Here is a 20869-nt window from a genome sequence, read left to right as displayed (position 1 = left end):
AAATGAAAATGCAAACACTCTTTTGCGCAAACAAGTGTGAAAATATTATGACAAAATTAAAAACAAAATTAAATCACTTGATTTGCAATTTAATTTTTCACTCAAGCACAGGTCATATGTGATAAAAATAAAATTTAACTTAAAAAGGCTTTTTGCCATTTAATTTTTATTACCATACAGGTATTTTACAGACAAATCTAAAATGAAAAAGCTACTGCATAATTATCGAAAATGTATATGTCTCAATAATCAAAATGTACTGATAACGTTTTTATTTACTAGTCTTTGCAATGGGCTGCATGTCTGACAAAGTTAAAATGAAAAGACAAAATGGAAAAATCAAAAGCAAAGTGACAGTTTGTGATTCAGTGTTTGGTGTGGACGACGCTTTAAGTGCCAAAATTAAAATGCAAACCCAAAGGAAGATTAGCGCTATCTGCTGGTGATTTAATTTTCTGTTTCCACTTAGCTTTGCACTGTAGCCCACTAGCCCAGAGCCTCGCTCTCGGGAGGGTCAGTAGTTGAAGCACTGTGTCAGCATTGGTTAGGCAGGTAGACGCGGAGGCGGACATAAGTGCAGGAAGGGGGATATTTATTAAACAAAAAAAACAACAACAAGCAAAGAAACAAAGAAATAAACCAAAACAAACGAGAGATAATGATAACAAAGAAACAGAGAGAATAAAAGTACAGTGCAAGGAATATAAATAAAGGAATAAACAAGAAATAAATAAGAAGCAATAAACGAGAAGAAACGCAGAACAACAAAACAACAGGGGAAGGTGCAAAGACCAATGAACACAGACTGAAACACCATGGCTGTCACATCTTAGCCCTGTCTCATGTCTCTGTGTGTCTTCCCCACGTGACCTGTGCCTCTCTGTGTCTCCTGTCAGTAGATTTCCACCATGTGTTTCTCATTTGTAGCTCCGCCCCTTCCCCAGGTGTTTCCAATTCTAGTGTGGTTTATGTTAGTATATTAGCCCTCCTCTGCCACTTTGTCTCCATCGATCTTTGCACCTTCCACTGTTGTCTGTCTCTCCGCGTTTCTGTGTTGCTAAAGCCCTAGTTCCGTGTTTATTCCTAGTTTGTTTCCCTTGCCCTGCTTAGTTTAATTATACCTTGTTTATTTCCTTGTTTATTTCTAGTCATTCTCTTGTATATATTCCCTGATTATTATTTTATCCTCTAGTTGGTTTAGTTTAGGTTCTCTGATTTGTTTTGGTTATTGGTTATTTGTGTATTTATCCCTGCCCAGTTTTGTTTTGTATTTATTAAGTCTCTGTGGGGTTTGCATTTTAATTTTGGCACTTAAAGCGTCGTCCACACCGAACACTGAATCACAAACTGTCACTTTGCTTTTAATTTTTCCATTTTGTCTTTTCATTTTAATCAGACATGCAGCTCATTGCAAGGACTAATAATTAAAAATGTTATCACTACATTTTGATTTTATTTTTGACATTTATTATGCAGTTCATCAAGAAAATGAAAATGCATAACCAAAGTGAAGCTTTTATTTTTTTTTTCACAATTAGCTTTTTTATTTTAGATTTGACTGTAAAATACCTGTATGGTAACGAAAAAGAAATGTCAAAAAGCCTTTTTAATCACATATGACCCTTGATTGAGTGAAAAATTAAATTGCAAATTAAGTGATTTAATTTAGTTTTTAATTTTGTCATAATATTTTCACACACGACTGCACCTTCACCATGTGACGATGACATCCGGCTTTATAATCCCACAAGTGTGAAACACCTGCAGTTTCTTCACTCAGACGCTGCATTTGGTCTCCTCCAACTGCGCAAGCCTAGAGACGCCCTGATGACAACAGAGCTTAATCCCCATTGGTTAGAAGATCTGCGGACACCCATCACGCGTGACTCTTTTCATTGTAAAATATATATATCTCCTCTAAAACCTCCTAAAGACCCAATATTTACACTATCATGTATATATGTATATATGTACATATATATGTACATATATATGTCTAGTTCATTTTCATGCAGTATTCAGCTTATTCATTTGTTCATAATCAGCATTTTGTATCATAGCAAGGCTTAACGGCTACACATTTGTACTGTTTTCTAAAGCGTTCCAAACTGCTGTTATTAATGTCTTTAAAAGCACTACATAACTTTTACACTGAGATCTACTTTTCTTTCCTTCTATTCTTTTCTGTTGTGAAATTCGCTAAACAACTATGTTATCAATGCTGCGGGGCAAGTGGAGGCTGATCTGTGGTGGGTGATGGGGAAGACTGACTTCCTGAAACTTCCATCAGTCTGGCCGGACAGGAGACACGAGAGCCTGAGTGTCCAACATCCATCGGATGTCTCGGGTCGGACCGGTGGGCAGTCAATAACTCGGAAGAAGGCAGAGAGATGGAATTAGTATTGATTGAATTTATAGAGAACAAAATATATGAATATTATCAGTGTGTGATAATCTTATGACTCTAGCAAATCTGAATAAAACAGCCTAACTAAAGGCAGAGAGCCAGAAGGTAACATAGACATGGAGGCTCCCTGAAACACTGGCATCCACCCACTCCACCGTCCACAAACCTGAGTGACTGTGTGCAGTGGGAGAACAACAACACCATCATCTTAGTTTACCCACAATTCCCTATGTCCATGAACCCCTGGATCTGCAGCCTTTATCGAACGGGATTAAACATTTATTTCCAGAAGCTAAACTAAACAAAATGTAGACTAAGAGACGCTGACATATGAGGGCAGACTGTTCATAGTTCATGGCACACGCAGCAAAAGCACAGTTTCACTTTCAATTCAGTTTAGTTCTACGAACAACAAGATGTCATTTGTTAGTGGAACTCAGAGACCCCCAGCTCAGAAGGGGAACTAACAGTTCACTAATGTATTCTGGTGCTTCACCATGTACATGTGTAAGAACTAACATCTTAAGATCAAAATTTTACTGGCAGTCAATGAAGAGAGGCTAGCACTAGGCTTATGTGGTATTTCACTTCATTTTCGACCACTCCTGAAGTCCTGAAGTCTTCACTAAGCAAGTACTGTATGTAAGGCATTGCAGTAGTCTAAATGTGTCATTCAAGATTCAAGCTTCAAGATTCTAAGAGTTTATTATCATGTGCACAGTAAGAAACAAGTTTCCTCGTACAATGAAATTCTTTCTTTGCTCCTCGCCAAGTATGCCGCATAAACATAAAAGCAGAAAATACACAATAAAGAAAGAATAAACTAACTACATATACATATTAAATTGGTGTTAATTTACATCCAGGATGGAAATATATACATGAAAACAGTAATGTGTTATGGATATTATTTACAAGTAAGTACATGATTATCTACAGCAGTGGAATATGAAACAAGTGCAAAAGGTTCAGTAGTGCAATTATAAAATTGCAGTAAAGTGAGCATGTGCCTCTGAGAAATGTCCTTGACATGTAAGCGCGGAGAGAGTAAAAGTGCATGGTTATTTCTGAGGTAGGTTCAAGAGTCTGGTAGCAGTGGGGAAGAACCTGTTTTTTAGCCTGGTGGTTTTGCATTTCACACTTCTGTACCTCCGGCCTGATGGCAGAAGATTGAACCGTCCATGCTGGGGATGGGTGGAGTCTTTGAGGATGGAGGCAGCTCTCCTGAGGACTCTCTGGTGGTAGATGCTCTGCATAGAGGGTAGTGGAGTCCTGATGATCTTCTCCGCAGTCTTTACCACTCTCTGCAGGCGTGTACGGTCCGTCACAGTAGTGTTGCCGTACCACATGGTGATACAGTTGGTCAAGAGGCTCTCAATGACACAGCTGTAGAAGTTGCAGAGTATCTTGGGAGACATCCCGAACTTCCTCAGCCTCCTCAGGAAGTACAGCCGCTGTTGAGCCTTTTTAACCAGCTGTGTGGTGTTCAATGTCCACGTGAAATCCTCACTGATGTGGATGCCCAGGTATTTAAAACTGTTCACCCTCTCCACTTCAAGCTCCCGGATGAACAGCGGATGATGAGGTCTCCTCTCCCTCCTCATGTCCACTATCAGCTCCTTCGTCTTGTCTGTGTTGAGGGCGAGGTTGTTGTCCTCACACCATGACACCAGCCGTGTCACCTCCCTCCTGTAAGCCGCTTCATCCCCGCCACTGATACGTCCTATCACTGCGGTGTCATCTGCAAACTTCAGGATGATGTTGTCCTTATGGGAAGCGACACAGTCGTGGGTGAACAGGGTGTAGAGGATAGGGCTGAGGACACATCCCTGTGGGGTGCCTGTGTAGGTGGTGATACTGGCTGAAGGGAGCCTCCATGTCTATGTTACCTTCTGGCTCTCTGCCTTTAGTTAGGCTGTTTTATTCAGTTCTGCCGGAGTCATTAGCCACACTCTGATAATGTTTTATATTCTCTGTTTTACATAAATCCAGTCAAAACTAATTCCATCTCTCTGACTTCCTCCGAGTTACTGACTGCCCACCTGTCTGACCCGATGATGTTGGACCCTCAGGCTCTCGCGTCTCCTGTCCGGCCAGACTGATGGAAGTTTCTGAAGTCAGCTCTTCTCCATCCACCACCCACCATAGATCAGCTGCTCATCATCCATCTTACTCTCCACTACTGAATATACAGAATACATCCAAGCCATTAGTGGCGCTATTATACTCCTGAATATATAAAACCTATGTGAATGTATAAAAGACTTTTTAAATTGTAATTTAAAAGCCGTTTGACCAGTGGTAGGATGGTCCCCCCTCAAATGTGAGTCTTGGTCCTCCCAAGGTTTCTTCCTCCTCCTGCAGCTCTGAGGGAGTTTTTCCTTGCCTCCATGCTCACTGGGGGTTCTGTATTATGTATTTTCTATGTTTAATCTTTTGCCTGATTATTTGTCCTGTTATCATGTTTCTGTAAAGCTGCTTTGTGCCAACACCTGTTGTAAAAAGCTCTATACAAATAAAATTTGATTTGATTTGATTTGAAGTCCTGTCTCCAATCCTGACAGACTGAGGCCTGCCAGTCAGAAAATCCAACAAGCTGCAAAGGGTGGGGTGCAGGCCGAGTACAGACAGTTTGTTTGTGAGTTTTTGAGGAATGACCGTGTTAAAGGCAGAACTGTAGTCCACAAAGAGCATCCTGATGTAGGAGTCTTTGTTTTCCAGGTGGGAGAGAGAGTAGTGGAGGGCAGCAGCGATAGCGCCCGAGGTGGATCTGTTGGGACGGTAGGCGTACTGCAGGGGGTCCAGGGGGTCCGGTATGCTGCACTGGATGTGAGCCAGAACCACTCTCAAAGCACTTCATAATGATCGGAGTGAGTGCTACTGGCCTGTAAACAATACTCTGGCTGAGGGAAAGTGCTGCAGGCCTTGCTACATCTGCCTGGAGTCAGCAGTGGAGTAGAAGCCATCCAGTTTCTCCCTGTACTGCCTTTTGGCTGCTGTGATGGCCTTCCTCAGTCTGTACTTTGCAGCTTTTTAAATGCAAGAGAGCAAGTGAGCAAGTGTATTATTAACGCTCCCACTTGGGAGTCACAGAGGACATACAGGGTCCTATCGTACACACTGCGAAAGTTGCGTGGCGATGCTTATTGCTATTTTACACCCCACTTTGCGCACGCGCTGTTAAAATAGCATCAGAGTTTAGGAATATATTATCTGATTAGCTGATGAGCGTGGTGGTCTGGAAGTGAGGTGTGTTCATGTAAATTTCTGGTGTGTTTTTATCTTGGCGACAGGAAACAAAGGTGCGCCACTGACTGATTAAAACCCTGACAACAGTCAACAGTCAGCCACGCAATCATGTCTGGATCACCATGCGCACAAGGGATGCAACGGTACAGTGTGGCCACGGTTCGGTTTGTATCGCGGTTCTTGGGCCACGATATCGGTTCGGTTTCGATATATATCAATATTAGAGCTTAGATTCTCTGCCCGAACCTGACCCGAGATTTCCCACCACATTCCTTGGGCTCCAGGAAATAGTCTGTGACATAGGCAACTGTTTTTTTAATGCTATTTTTATATTATATAAAGCTCTGGTGTGATAATCACAATATAACCAAGTATTATCAATAACGAAAACGAACGAAATAATAAAAACTGAAAGTAAAAAACATTTTCGTTAACTGAAACTATTAAAAACGGTAATTAAAAGAAAGAGTTTTTGTGTTTTGATTTATTTATAAGAGCTGTTTCCACTCCAGCAGTTTTTCAGTGGAATTAGATTCAGCGGAGAGTCGGATTCGGCACAACAGCGGCAGTGCGTGGTATGCTCTAGCCGCAAAATAATAACAGAAAACCCTGAGGAAACTGCAGAATGGGATTAAAATATGAGCGAGAGGGAGATAAAACAGGAGATACAGAACCTGTTGTGAGTAGCTCATACACCAGAAAACCCCACGTGACGGATAAACTGAGCCTTCAGCCATCAACTATAAAATAAAATATACTTAAAAATGTCACAGTAACTAAAATTATTATTAGTTCTATTTGTTTCTGATATTTATATAGATTTATATTTGTGTTTAGTACACTAACTTGACACTGTAGCACAATATATCGGATATATGCATTCTGCTGTTTGAGAATTTGACAGATACTTAATCTCACTCATTCTGGCTGCCTAATCAGTCCAATGCAGGCCAGCTGGGACAGTGTGGGGTGGATCCACATTTCCCCCACCTTCACATGTCACACTATTTAAAAACAGGCTTAATAGCTTCATTGAAAAAGACAGCTTACCACAATGGCAGTAATGCAATTTGTAGAAAATATATGAACCGCAGTAGATAACAGTGAATACACTGTCGGTAGATGTGTTACAGGCCATGAATACATATCACAGCATGTAAACCGTGGATTAACTGCCTGAAAAACATGGTGAAAGTGTTTAACACACTATAATATCCCCACACACAGTACAAAGATCCTACGCTGGCTAGACACACGACAAACAAACCCAGATACCAAACACATAAATTATTAATGGAATAAGGCAAACAAGGATAGTAAGGGGGAAGGCAGAATCAATAACCAAAGGGCGGCAAAAAAACAAACGACAACATACCGCAACATAACAGGCAGTCCAGGGTCATACACAGAATAATCAAAAATAATGAAGAAGGCAAGGCAAGAAGGCGAGGTCAAAGGACCAAAAAAGGTAAGCAACTAGCAAACAATAAAAATGGTAAGGCAAAAGGAAGGTTGAAAAAAAAAACAGGTCAGTAACGTAGGAAAAAACAACAAAACGCTTTGTAAATAAGAGTTAAGTTAAATATTTGTCAGGGGAGAGACAGAACAGAGGGTATCTTTATATGGGGGAACAGGTGAAAATAATCAGTAGCCTGGTGAGCTCTGTATTGTCACGTGATCAGTGGAGTGTGAGAGTTCCGGTAAGATTGTATGCAAGTTCAGAGTCCATAAATCAAGATTAAGAAAAATTGTTTAAATATATTTTTGTGTGCATGTTAAAAAGGATATATTCTGTTATATATGTAGTATATTACAGTAAGTTGTGTATTTTACTCTGTAGTTATTTCAATTTTATTTGCATTATCTGTTTTGTTTTATCTCACAATTTTTAAATCTAAAGGTTGATCAGGAGATCACAGGTTATAATTCAGGTCATGCAGCTTGCCATCAGCTGCCAGACCCCTGAGAGAGCACAATGGATCTTGCTCTCTCTGGATGGGTACAGTAGATGGAGCTCTTTACCCTCATCACTCCTAGGGTGATGTGGATCAGCACAAGGCTGCATCTGTGAGCTGATGTATCAGAACCGAGTCGCTGCGCTTTCTGCCGAGCGTTAGCGCTGTGATGCTACTCGGTAATGCTACAGCATCAGCAGCAGCTCAAAAAGAGGCGGAGTCTGTGCTAATCTACACACTCCTGGTGTTGGGGCATCCTTATGAGTGGGTTGGGTAATTGGCCGTGTAAATATAGGAGAAAATGGGAAAAATGTAAATAAAATAATTATAATATTAAAAACTTAATATTATACAAATTGGATGAAAACGATGATATTTGTTCTAAAATGGACTAAATACAAAATTTTTATTAATGAGTTTTTACATCCACTTTTACATTTTTCATTTAGCTTCAAATGGTTAGAAAATGAAACTGATAAATGTTACACTTACCCACAAGGCTTCATAGAGAATTCTGGTCAAATTAATTTCAGGCTAAATGCGAAAAAATGAGAAAATTAGGAGTAAAAACTCATTTTTCATTTTTTTTATTTAGTGCAGTGTACAATAATTTTTTGTTTTTTCATCTCTGCCCCTCACAATCGTAATTTCAGAAAAAAAAAAATTAAAATATATATTTTCTGTATTTTCTGATTTTTCCATTTTTGCATTTTGCAAGTTGAATTATAACATCAGATTTGTGTTACAAGATACAATAATGGACAAATCTATTTCAAATTAAGCTCTATTCAGTCGTAAAATTAAACTGCTAAATGTTACACTGACCTACACTAACAAGACACATACAACAGTGTAAGGCAGAAAAGTAGGAAGAAATTTACAATGTATTCTTATTTTTAAGACTTTTATTTTATAAACCCCTCTGTTTCCGGTGTGTGCAGGATCTGAGAGGAAGTGGAGCACACATGTTTGGGGAAACATGGCTGCGCCCTGAGGAGGGATGTTAGTAATGTCACTGTGTTCTGTTTAACCCTAAAGCTCGTGATTTAGGACACGGCCCGCAGTGAAACACGGGGATAAACTGTGATAAACTCTGTAATAATGTTTAAGACGGCGGTCTGCAGCTCGGCGGCTCCCGCGGCGGCGGTGTGGAGCAGTTTCCCCCGCAGTTTGTCCCTCAGTGCGGCTGTCTGCATCGCCCGAGCTCCGCGCCAGAAGCCCCGGGAGCGCCCCCACATAGCCGGGCTGCAGCGCGTCACCTACGCCGAGCGCATGCACTATGTGCCCGGCCTGGCCAAGCCGGAGTTCCCGCCCTGGGAGCAGGGCTGGAGGAAACCGGGGTACCAGAGATCACCCAAACCCGAACAGATGGAGCTCCACAAAGACCAGCCCTGCTACATCTACAACCAGAGGACCAACCCACTGGAAGGTGCGTATATATACCCACACATATATATCTCATATTATATAGATGTATTACACACGCAGAGTGATCTATTTTAAGCGTTTATTTCCTGTATTATTGATGATTATTAATGAAAACTTAAAAATTTGGTACTTTTGGCAGTACTGTGGGCAGTGTGCCAAGTCCTGCTGGAAAATGAAATCCACCTCTCCAGAAAACTTGATAATAAAACACAGTGGATCAACACCAGCAGATGACATGTCTCTCCAAACCATCACTGATCATCAGTAAATTTTACATTTCATTTAAAGTTAATCAAGGGATCAGAGTCTGGAGGAAGAGTGGAGAGACACACAGTCCAAACTGCTCGAGGTCTAGTGTGAAGTTTCCACCAATCAGTGATGGTTTGGAGAGACATGTCATCTGCTGGTGTTGATCCACTGTGTTTTATTATCAAGTCTAAAGTCAGTGCAGTTTTGTTTTCCCGCAAAATTTTACAGCACTTCATATCTTACAGCTTCCCTCTGCTACTGACAACTTTTATAGAGATGTGGATTTCATTTTCCAGCAGGACTTGGCACACTGCCCACACTGCTAAAAGTATATTATATTAGAATTTTCTGAGACACTGATTTTTGGGGTTTTCATTGTCTGTAAGCCATAATCATCAACAATAAAAGAAATAAACGCTTAAAATAGATTACTCTGTGTTTAATACATCTATATAATATCTGAGTTTCAAATTTTGAAATGAATTACAGTTGAAATTACAGTTTCATCATCCTAATGTTTTTAATGGTCTTTGCTACTTTTTCACTTTTTCACTGGCCCTCATTTCTTAACCCTCTACGGCATAAATTATATTTTTCTGGAAAAAATTAGATACTGTGTATGTAAATATACTTTGAAACATAAGCCTTGTTTTTGTTAGTTAAAAACATGTACATTGATGCTAAAAACTGAATTTGTATTATAACATTGCCATGCACAAATGTGTATATATATTTTATTTAATATATTTATCAGTAAGAGTGTATAAAGTATACAATCTCTGTAGGACTGAATAGGCAGAACCGTGGTGATTTAGCATCATACACTGTACACTAACTCTGTGTTTACCTGTGCTCAGGTGTGAGACAGACCCTGTGGCTCACTAAAGCTAAACTCGTGGAGGGTTTACCTGCTCAGATTCTATCGTTAGCGGAGGATCCGGCCAATCAGATCCAAGATCAGGATGAGCGAGTGCAGAACGCCATCAAACACGCCCGCTTCTGGGACACCACAGAGATCCGGCCTCCCAGAGAGCGGTTCTGGTGAGTCACATATTAATAAACATAATAGGACACAGTGGAGAGATTAGGAGTAGTCTTGGACTTCACAGCAATTGTAGTCTATGACTAGGCTTATTTCTGGTTTAAAACACCTGGTTTTAGAGCACAATAATTGATTGTGGTGACGGACAGTTCTGGTGGAAACAGGAGAGTTGAGGTGCACATTGAATTCTGCGTGATTTGATCAGCCGTGGTTTTATGTTTTTTGGATACAATCCGGGTTAGCACCCGAACATCCCTTTCAGACAGCTTCCTCTTACAGCGTCCACAGTTAATCCGGTTGGATGTGGTTGGTCCTTCTTGGTGGTATGCTGACATTACCCTGGATACCGTGGCTCTCGATGCATCACAAAGACTTGCTGTCTTGGTCACAGATGCTCCAGCAAGACGTGCACCAACAATTTGTCCTCTTTTGAACTCTGGTATGTCTCCCATAATGTTGTGTGCATTGCAATATTTAGAGCAGAACTGTGCTCTTACCCTGCTAATTGAACCTTCACACTCTGCTCTTACTGGTGCAATAATGTGCAATTAATGAAGGTTGAACACCAGGCTGCTCCAATTTAACCATGAAACCTAAAATCCCACACTAAAATGACAGGCGTTTCAGTTTCACTGTCCAACCCCTGTATCTCTATAACTAATCCATGCTAATCCTTGTTGATTTATGGTATTGAGCCAGCATTTTGCGCCCCCTTGTGGCCCAAATGCTGCAGTACCATTGTCTCTCACTGTAGAATTACATTAGATATACATCTACAGAATGAAACACAGTTTCATACGAGTTACAGTTTAGTTCATCAGATCATCAGCAGCAGCGTCCTTCTCTGCTCTGCTGTCCCAGGCTCTGCTCTGGGCTCGGTATGGTCAGTGTGTAGGGTGGTATTGGGTCGGTGCTGGTTCTGGCAGGGTTCTGCTCTGGGCTCGGTATGTTCAGTGTGTAGGGTGGTATTGGGTCGGTGCTGGTTCTGGCAGGGCTCTGCTCTGGGCTCGGTATGGTCAGTGTGTAGGGTGGTATTGGGTCGGTGCTGGTTCTGGCAGGGCTCTGCTCTGGGCTCGGTATGGTCAGTGTGTAGGGTGGTATTGGGTCGGTGCTGGTTCTGGCAGGGCTCTGCTCTGGGCTCGGTATGGTCAGTGTGTAGGGTGGTATTGGGTCGGTGCTGGTTCTGGCAGGGCTCTGCTCTGGGCTCGGTATGGTCAGTGTGTAGGGTGGTATTGGGTCGGTGCTGGTTCTGGCAGGGCTCTGCTCTGGGCTCGGTATGGTCAGTGTGTAGGGTGGTATTGGGTCGGTGCTGGTTCTGGCAGGGCTCTGCTCTGGGCTCGGTATGGTCAGTGTGTAGGGTGGTATTGGGTCGGTGCTGGTTCTGGCAGGGCTCTGCTCTGGGCTCGGTATGGTCAGTGTGTAGGGTGGTATTGGGTCGGTGCTGGTTCTGGCAGGGCTCTGCTCTGGGCTCGGTATGGTCAGTGTGTAGGGTGGTATTGGGTCGGTGCTGGTTCTGGCAGGGCTCTGCTCTGGGCTCGGTATGGTCAGTGTGTAGGGTGGTATTGGGTCGGTGCTGGTTCTGGCAGGGCTCTGCTCTGGGCTCGGTATGGTCAGTGTGTAGGGTGGTATTGGGTCGGTGCTGGTTCTGGCAGGGCTCTGCTCTGGGCTCGGTATGGTCAGTGTGTAGGGTGGTATTGGGTCGGTGCTGGTTCTGGCAGGGCTCTGCTCTGGGCTCGGTATGGTCAGTGTGTAGGGTGGTATTGGGTGGTATTGGGTCGGTGCTGGTTCTGAAAGGGTGTTGAGTGTAGTGATGGTCATTAGACGGGGAGCAGTCTGCCGGTCGGTGGGGGGGCCGCGCCGTAAAGCCGCTATTAATTAATTCGGCCCCGGGGGACCGGCTAATCACGACAGCATCCTCGCCAAGCCTTTCATACCTCCTCCAACACTGCCCTTTACACACCTTTTCATCTGCTCTCTCTCTCTCTCTCTCTCTCTCTCTCTTTACACTCAACCACAGTGTCAACCACTCTCGGTCTACTAATAGCGTGTGTGTGTGTGTGTGTGTGTTTATATATATATATATATATATATATATATATATAATATTTCAATTCAATTCAATGTAGCTTTATTAGCATGACTGTGAATTACAGTGTTGCCAAAGCATTATAACAATTAACAACAATGGTATATGAACATACATAACAGACATAATAACATTTATAACAGAAAATAATTATGATTATTATAATAATTATATCATTTATCAATAATTATAATTATATAATAATAATCACTTTCTCTGGGATGGGGTCCCCAGGATTTTAGAGGTCTTTTTGAGGTGTTACCCACTGTCTCTCAGGCTGTGACACGCACTGACGTATTTGGCAGCGAGAGGGGGCGGTGTGCCCCTCCCCCAGAGTGATCCGTAATTTTTCTGATAGCGAAAATTTTTCAAAATTTGGAATTAAATCATTAAAATTTTCCATGAAGAAATTTCGTGTTTCTTTAGCCACTTTCCCTCCCTCCCTTTTTCTCCCTCTCTTTCTCTATCACTCTCTCTCTTTACTATTATATCAACCCCTCTCTCTCTCTCTCTCTCTTTCCTTCTTTCTTTCTACCGCTCTCTCTCTTTGTACCACTCTCTCTCTTTACCATTATATCAACCACTCTCTTTACCACTCTGTCTCTCTCTCTGTCTCTATCTCTCTCCCTATCTCTCTCCCTCTTTCTCTATCTACCACTCTCTCTCTTTACCATTATATCAACAATTCTCTGTCTCCCCCTCTCTTATTCTCTCTCACTCTCTCTCTACCACTCTTTCTTTCTACCACTCTCTTGTTACCATTCTATCAACCACTCTCTCGCCCTCCCTCTTTCTCTTTCTACCCTTTTCTCTTTATACCTTTCTCTCTTTATACCACTCTTTCTCCCCACCATTATATCATCCACTCTTTTTACCACTCTCTCTCTCCCTTCCTCTTTTTCTTTCTACCTCTTTTTCTACTACTCTCTCTCTCTTTTCCATAATATGAATCACTCTCTCTCCCCTTTCTCTATTCTACTTCTCACTCTGTCTTTCTCTGTCTGTCTCTCTCTCGACCTTTCTCTTTCTACTTTTCTCTCTCTTTCTACTTCTCTATCGCTACCATTATATCAACCTTTCTTTCTATCTCTTTTATAAGGAAAACAAATGGCAACAAGCTATTTAACCCTAACTGATGCAGGGAGTAGCTTCTCTTTTGTTAAACAACCCTAAAAAAGTGGAAGAATAGTGAAGAAACATCGTCTTCCATGAAGAAATGAAAAAAAGTGGTGCTGTGCATCAGTAACACTATGTGTTCTTCTTCTTCTGCAGTCCGTCTCTGCTGAACAGTCTGCTGCACCTGTGTGGAGGCCTGCAGGTAACTCACCCCAGCCTGGGCGGGAGGATGCTGGCAGATAAATACAGCCTGGCGGCTTCCTGGAGCCGAGGTGCGTCCGTTACGGGAGTTATCAGAGAAAAACACTGCTTACTTTTAGTTCTTCACTGCTTATCATATAATAATGTAGCTAAAATTAGAGTATTTATATTTATCTATAATTGAGATGTTGAATATCTGTCTAAATAATCAGCTAAACCAGCTATTATGTTTTCCTCTGTTCCTTGCTTCTATTTACCTCTGGTGTTATTCTATGTTCTGTATCAGTAAAACTGTACAAGCAATAGATGCAATTTCGCCCCCTGTCTTACCTATAGTGAATTGCAATTTGTCACGATGACTTCTTGAATGATATAAATGTTATAGACTATCACAAAACTATTTTTTGCCCCACAGTTCTTAAATAGTAGCTGAATATAACTATAATAATAATAATAATAATAATAATAATAATAATAATAATAATAATAATAATAATAATGTATTTTTAAAGCGACAGTCTGTAAGTTTTGGAGATTTGGAGACCTCTCTGGTGAGAGTGTGCAATTGCACAGAGCATGCATATAAATTAATGGGTGTTTTTGTTTATCAGGTGCACTTAAAATCCTTTTATTTTTCAAAAAAATCGACAGTGTGCCTTATGTATAAAGTCTACCAGTCAGGTATTAAGGAGCAGTAAAGCCACTCCACTGAAGTACAGAGTTATAAAGGTGAGTTTTCAGTGAAGTTTCTCCAGCACTAAGGCTGGAGCATTAGCATTAGCTGCTAACCTCAGCACTAGCTCTTTCACTGTTCAGAGGTGAGTATATGGGATTATAGTTTGCATGTTTACCATGTTAAACCAAGCTACGTGGGATGAACCACTAAATGACAGCATCCTAGGTTACCAGAATACTTCCTCACTGTAGCAATATCGGGTGGGTGCTGATATCGGTTAGTGGCTAATGCTAATGCTGCTGCTCCAAGCCTTAGTGCTGGAGAAACTTCACTGAAAACCTACCCTTAGACAAACTACTGGAAATCTAAACTTACTGTAAATAAACGGAAGAGCTTTATTCACCCAAATAAACAGTTTTCAGGAGAAAAAATTGTGTAGATTAACATCTAGTGCTCGTTTAACTTAAAACATTTTCTTTTATTAAGAATTACAGTTTTGTTTATATAGGCGCTTCCCCATTAGAAGGGAAACATGGCGACACCCTTGCTCACTTCGATGTAGGCATCCAACAAATCTACCATAAAATACATAATTAAAAAAATCCTAGGGACTACTGCTTTAAAGGTAAATTATGCATGTGTTATGTATAATAATATATGCAGTTGCAAGAAAAAGTATATGAACCCTTTGGGATTTACTTGGATTCCTACATAGATTTGTCACTGAATGTGTTCTGATCTTCATGTAAGTCACAACAGTAGACAAACACAGTCTGCTTAAACTAATAACACACTTCAAATGTGCACCAATGTTTTTTTTTGGACGTGGTGTATTCCCATGATCAATGTTAGCATGTGCCAGAGATTTCTGTAAGTCTTTAGCTGACACTCTTCCTCAGAGTATTCTTCCTCACCTCATTGATCATTCTGAGCTGTGCTCTTACAGTCACCTTTACAGGACTTTCCAACGCCTAGAGAGAGTAGCTCCAGTAACAGTGCTGAACTTTCTCCATTTGTAGAGCGTCTGTCTTACCGTGGACACGTGAACATCAAGTAGCTTTTAGAGATACTTTTGTAACCCTTTCCAGCTTCATGCTACAAATCAACAATTTTTGAACGTAGGTTTTTTGTGCTGACAGGCATGATTCATATCAAGGAATGCTGCTTCTTAAGAACAGCTCAAAACTCAAAACTGGTGTGCTGTGTGTGTTTTTTTTTTTTTTTTTTATAGGGCAGGGCAGCTTTAAAGCTTTAACCAACACATCCAATCATGTCTCATCACATCCTGCCTCCAATTAGCTCTTAGAAAAGTCATAAGTCTAGGGGCTCACATACTTTTTACACCCCTCACTGTGGTATTAGTTTAAGCAGACTGTGTTTGTCTATTGTTGTGACTTAGATGAAGACCAGAACACAACTGTAGTTCTGTTCTGTTTTCTCTCAGGTGAGGATTTATTTCAGATCCGGGGACAGAACGGGTTCCTGTTAAACAGCATGACGCCGCTCCCGGCTCTGGCCGGACAGGAGGAGGTCCGAGCTACAGCTGATCACGTCCTGGAGACCTTCTACCCCATCTCCCCCACCATCGACCTGCAGTGCACTCACGTCTACGACCAGAAGAGCTCCACCGGTCAGTCTGCACAGCACAGCACTTTACCACTAGTTAGTTGATTTTGTGCTCATAAGATTGAAGACTAGAATTTAGGGATGCAACTAATAGGGGTGGGGTATCGCCACTGATTTACCAGTTCGATTTGATTTCGATTCACAAGGTCCCGATTCGATTCAAAATGGATTCATTTAGATAAATTTCAGTTACAAAAAACTTTCACCGTTCAGGGGTGAGTATATCAGACAGTAGTCTGCGTGTTTACTGTGTTAAATCAAGCTACGCTAGCTAATATCACCCTGGTTTACTGGAACACTCAGGGTTCCTCAGTGTAGCGCTGTCAGGCAGCATTAGCTGCTAGCAGTTAGCCGCTAATGCTAATGCTCCAGCCTTAGTGCTAGAGAAATTTGGGAATCTAAGCTTACTTTAAATAAACGTAAGAGCTTTACTCACCCAAATAAACAGTTTTCAGAAGAGAAATCTGGTAGAGAGTCTTTTTTTAAGAATGACAGTTTTGTTTACCGAGCTTAGCTTTACTTAACTTAGTTAGTTAGTTCAAAATGAAAATGTTTTATGCTGTGAACATATTTATGGCAACCTTTTATATTTTAGGTATTTAGGCTAGTTTAAGCTTCTGAAAGGCTGGATGGTGGAGCAGAAACTCGCTCTCTGCTTTTCTCTATCGCTTTAGAACCAACAGAAACCACTAAAAGTGGGATTTAAAAATAAGAATAAGAATATGTTTAAATGTATAAAAAAAGAACTGATATATGCAGTGATTTTACAGGTGTTATCTTGTCCCTTATCTGGTGTGTTTACACATTTTTGGAGTGTGTGTGCTAATTACCCCTCCAATGATTATACTGATATTGACTATTCGTTGCAGCCCTGCTAAAAATAATCATGTGCACCTAAACTGAATTGTGTCTTGTGTGGGTTTTTTTGTTTTATGCAGGTTTCAGAGAGGACTACCCTTACCCTCACGCTCACACTCTGTTCTTGATGGAGCCTGGAAACGGCCCCAAGCTGTTCCCAGAGCAGCTCCGCGCCAAGATGGTCATGTTCACGTTCGGGAACGCGCTGGCACGAGCTCAAGCCCTTTACGGAGTAAGATCATCACTACATGTAGCTTCAGTAGAGTTCATCACTACACACCTCCAAACAAAAGAACAGTAGAGTTTAGAGAGACACAAACACAATTTTATTCTATTCTCTTTGTACAGAACGAGCCCAGAGTTCTGGAGAAGCCGATCGTGGTGCAGAGCGTGGCCACCAACGGCCGCATCTTCCAGTTTGTGGTGTTCCAGCTGAACACCACGGCGCTGGAGTCTGACGATGGTGTGAAGAACATGGTGTGGGTGGATTCTGACCAGCCTCTCTACGACTACGCCAAGGTCCGGCCTTTAATCAAGAAGAAGCAGGTGAAGGTAGGTGCTACTGAGTAGTGATCTTAAAGGAGAACTCTGGTGTAAAATGGACTTTTGTTGTAGTAAAACATGATAAAAAGTTCTTACCTTTGATGAATAGCACACCTCCGTTCTCCCACAGCGTTCCCAGATCCAGCAATTTTAACAGCTCAGTCCAAACACCCTTCAGACTAGGTAATACGAGGTGATAAAAAATCATTTTTTACACCGATATCCAGCTCAAAGTAGCTCCACACCTCCTTGCTAGAATCCGGAGATTCCTGACATTTAAAACGAGGCATTAATAACTTAAAAAGTGCAGAAGAAGCTTATTAAAAACATGCCTCCTGGCACCGGCTGCTATGCTATGCGGAGTCTATGTATATATATATATGTCTATGTCATTATCAGTACAGTAATGGCGGTGCTCAGAGCTGATGCTAGTGGTGTTATGGTACGTAAAAAGTGGTGTTTAATAAGCTTCTTGTTCACTTTTTAAGTTATTAATGTCTCGTTTTAAATATCGGGGCTCTCCGGATTCTAGTAAGGAGGTGTGGAGCTACTTTGAGCTGGATAACGGTGTAAAAAGTGATTTATCAGGGTAATTTATGGCCTGTATCACCCAGTCTGAAGGGTGTTAAAACAAGGCATTAATAACTTAAAAAGTGCACAAGAAGCTTATTTAAAACCTCTGTTTACATCCTATAACACTACTAGCTTCAGCTCCGAGCGCCGCCATCACTGTAATGATAATGACATAGACATATATATACATAGGATCCGCATAGCCTGCCTCCTGGTGCTGGCTGCTACTCTATACAAAGTCTATGTATATACAAATATGGCAGTGTTATAGAATGTAAAAAGTGTTTTTTTTTGTGCACTTTTTAAGTTATTAATGCCTCGTTTTAAATGTCAGGGCTCTAAAAGTGATTTATCGGTGTAAATTATGCCCCGTGTAATTGTTGTAGAACCCACAGGATCTACAAACACTTACCAGCACAAACGCACCTCTCTGTTATTAAAAAACAGAGATTAATTTATTTCGAAAATACAGTTAGCATCACCAGTTAGCCGTTAGCCATCTCCATTAACACCTGCAGTCTGTTGGCCTAGCTAGCATCGGCCCGACATATGAATTCCGGCGCTGTGAAGGTAATAAGTAACTAACTAAAGTGAACTACAGCCATAATAATCCACATCTAATATCAAACTACAGATCCTCCCCACTCTAACCAGCACTAAAAAAATCAATCTGTTATTAAAAAACACAACACAGTGATTAATTCAGCTCGGAAATACAGTTAGCATTGCCGGTTAGCTGTTAGCTGGCTAATCCACTACACTACCTTTCAAAATAAAAGTATTCTGCGCAACCAGTGCAAAAAATGCCCTGTATTTAATATTTAATACAAATTAAAACATTTAATTTGAATGAAAACTATTGTGTGTTTGTATATAAAGTGTGTCAAATAAATGACTTGAAAGCATTTACATTAAACGCACTTGTGTATACTCTTTAAAAGACTGTGTGCTCTGTTTCAGCCTCATTAAGTAATCTTAATCATAGTTTTAATAATAAACTAAAAAGATCTGTATTTGTAGGTGAAATATCACAGTAGTTTCTCATCCTCTGCTTTTCTGTTTGGACGATCCTGTAGGTTCCTGCTGGTCTATCAGGATATCATCCCGACACCTTCAAGAAGTTCCTGGCTCTCTACCTGCATGGAGCTGCATGATCATCCTGCACACCAGCCTTTATTTACTGTATATTTAATATTTTACACTCAGAACTCTCCTAAACAGAGGAAAATAAAAAAAATATAAAAAGAAATCATTCTGTTCTTCTGAGTTTCTGTCAATAAAAACGTAATTAAAAATGTTTTGTTATCATGCTATAGTGTAGATGTTGGTTGCAAGATGGTTTATAAGGTGGTGCTAGAGTTTAGGGGTTGGTTGCTAAGGAACTGCTGTAATATAGGTTCTGGTTGCTGTGGGTGTTGTAGGTGTTGGTTACTAAGATATAGCTTGGCAGTTGGTAAGGTGTTGCCATAGTTGCTACAGTGTTGCTAGGTGGTTGCTAAGGTGTTGCTGTGGTGTAGGTGTTGGTTACTAAGCTATTGTTTGCAGTTGGTAAGGTGTTGCCATGGAATAGGTAATGGTTCCTAAGGTATTTCTATAGTATGGTTGCTATGATGTTGCTGTGGTGTAGGTGTTGGTTACTAAGCTATTGTTTGCAGTTGGTAAGGTGTTGCCATGGAATAGGTAATGGTTCCTAAGGTATTTCTATAGTATGGTTGCTATGATGTTGCTGTGGTGTAGGTGTTGGTTACTAAGCTATTGTTTGCAGTTGGTAAGGTGTTGCCATGGAATAGGTAATGGTTCCTAAGGTATTTTATAGGATGGTTGCTACAGTGTTGCTAGATAGTTGCTAAGGTGTTGCTGTGGTATAGGTGTTGGTTACTAAAGTATTGCTTTGCAGTTGGTAAGGTGTTGCCATGGAATAGGTAATGGTTCCTAAGGTATTTCTATAGTATGGTTGCTATGATGTTGCTGTGGTATAGGTGTTGGTTACTAAGGTATTGCTTGGCTGTTGTTGAGGTGTTGCCATGGAATAGGTAATGGTTCCTTATGTATTTCTATAGTATGTTTTTTACGCTGTTGCTAGATAGTTGCTAAGGTGTTGCCGTGCTATAGGTGTTGGTTACTAAGCTATTGTTTGCAGTTGGTAAGGTGTTGCCATGGAATAGGTAATGGTTCCTAAGGTATTTCTGTAGTATGGTTTCTATGGCGTTGCTAGATGGTTGCTAAGGTGTTGCTCTGGTGTAGGTGTTGGTTACTAAGGTATTGCTTTAGTTAGCTTTTTCTTTGTAAGGTGTTACACTGTTAATAGTGTTGGTTGCTGAAGTGTTGCTATAATATTGGTCCCTAAGGTGTTGCTAGGTGGTTGCTAAGGTGTGGCTATACAGTGTATCACAAAAGTGAGTATACCCCTCACAAAATGACACTAACACAATGTAAAGTAGTCTGTGTTCAGCTTATATAACAGTGTAGATTTATTCTTCCCTCAAAATAACTCAATATACAGCCATTAATGTCCAAACCACCGGCAACAAAAGTGAGTACACCCCTAAGAGACCACACCCATAAATGTCCAAATTAAGCAATGCTTGTCATTTTCCATCCAAAATGTCATGTGACTCGTTAGTGTTACTAGGTTTCAGGTGTGCATAGGGAGCAGGTGTGTTCAGTTTTTTAGTACAGCTCTCACACTCTCTCAAGCCTCTTCTGAAGTCTGTACACAAGAAAGCCTGCAAGCAGTTTGCTGTTTGGCTTCTAAGGTGTTGCTCTGGTATATGTGTTGCTTGCAAAGGTGTTGCTAGATACAGTTGCTGAGGTGTTGCTCTGGTAAAGGTATTGGTTGCAAATGTGTTGCCAAGGTGAT

General features: G+C 41.0%; 1 protein-coding gene across 1 annotated transcript; it reads left to right on the top strand.

Moving 5' to 3' along the window:
• The first annotated feature begins 8560 nt into the window (after positions 1–8560).
• mrpl37 (mitochondrial ribosomal protein L37) lies at positions 8561–19258 on the top strand. The gene is made up of 7 exons (XM_022678606.2): positions 8561–9040; positions 10146–10329; positions 13689–13804; positions 15854–16039; positions 16974–17125; positions 17242–17445; positions 19086–19258. The coding sequence occupies exons 1-7, from the start codon at positions 8713–8715 to the stop codon at positions 19161–19163; spliced, it is 1248 nt and encodes a 415-aa protein (XP_022534327.1). The 5' UTR covers positions 8561–8712; the 3' UTR covers positions 19164–19258.
• Positions 19259–20869: the final 1611 nt, after the last annotated feature.

Source organism: Astyanax mexicanus, chromosome 4 (genome assembly GCF_023375975.1).
Source record: "Astyanax mexicanus isolate ESR-SI-001 chromosome 4, AstMex3_surface, whole genome shotgun sequence".
Taxonomy (NCBI): Eukaryota; Metazoa; Chordata; class Actinopteri; order Characiformes; family Acestrorhamphidae; genus Astyanax; species Astyanax mexicanus.
The sequence above is the reverse complement of the archived record's forward strand: the minus strand, read 5'-3'. Positions and strand labels throughout refer to the sequence as shown.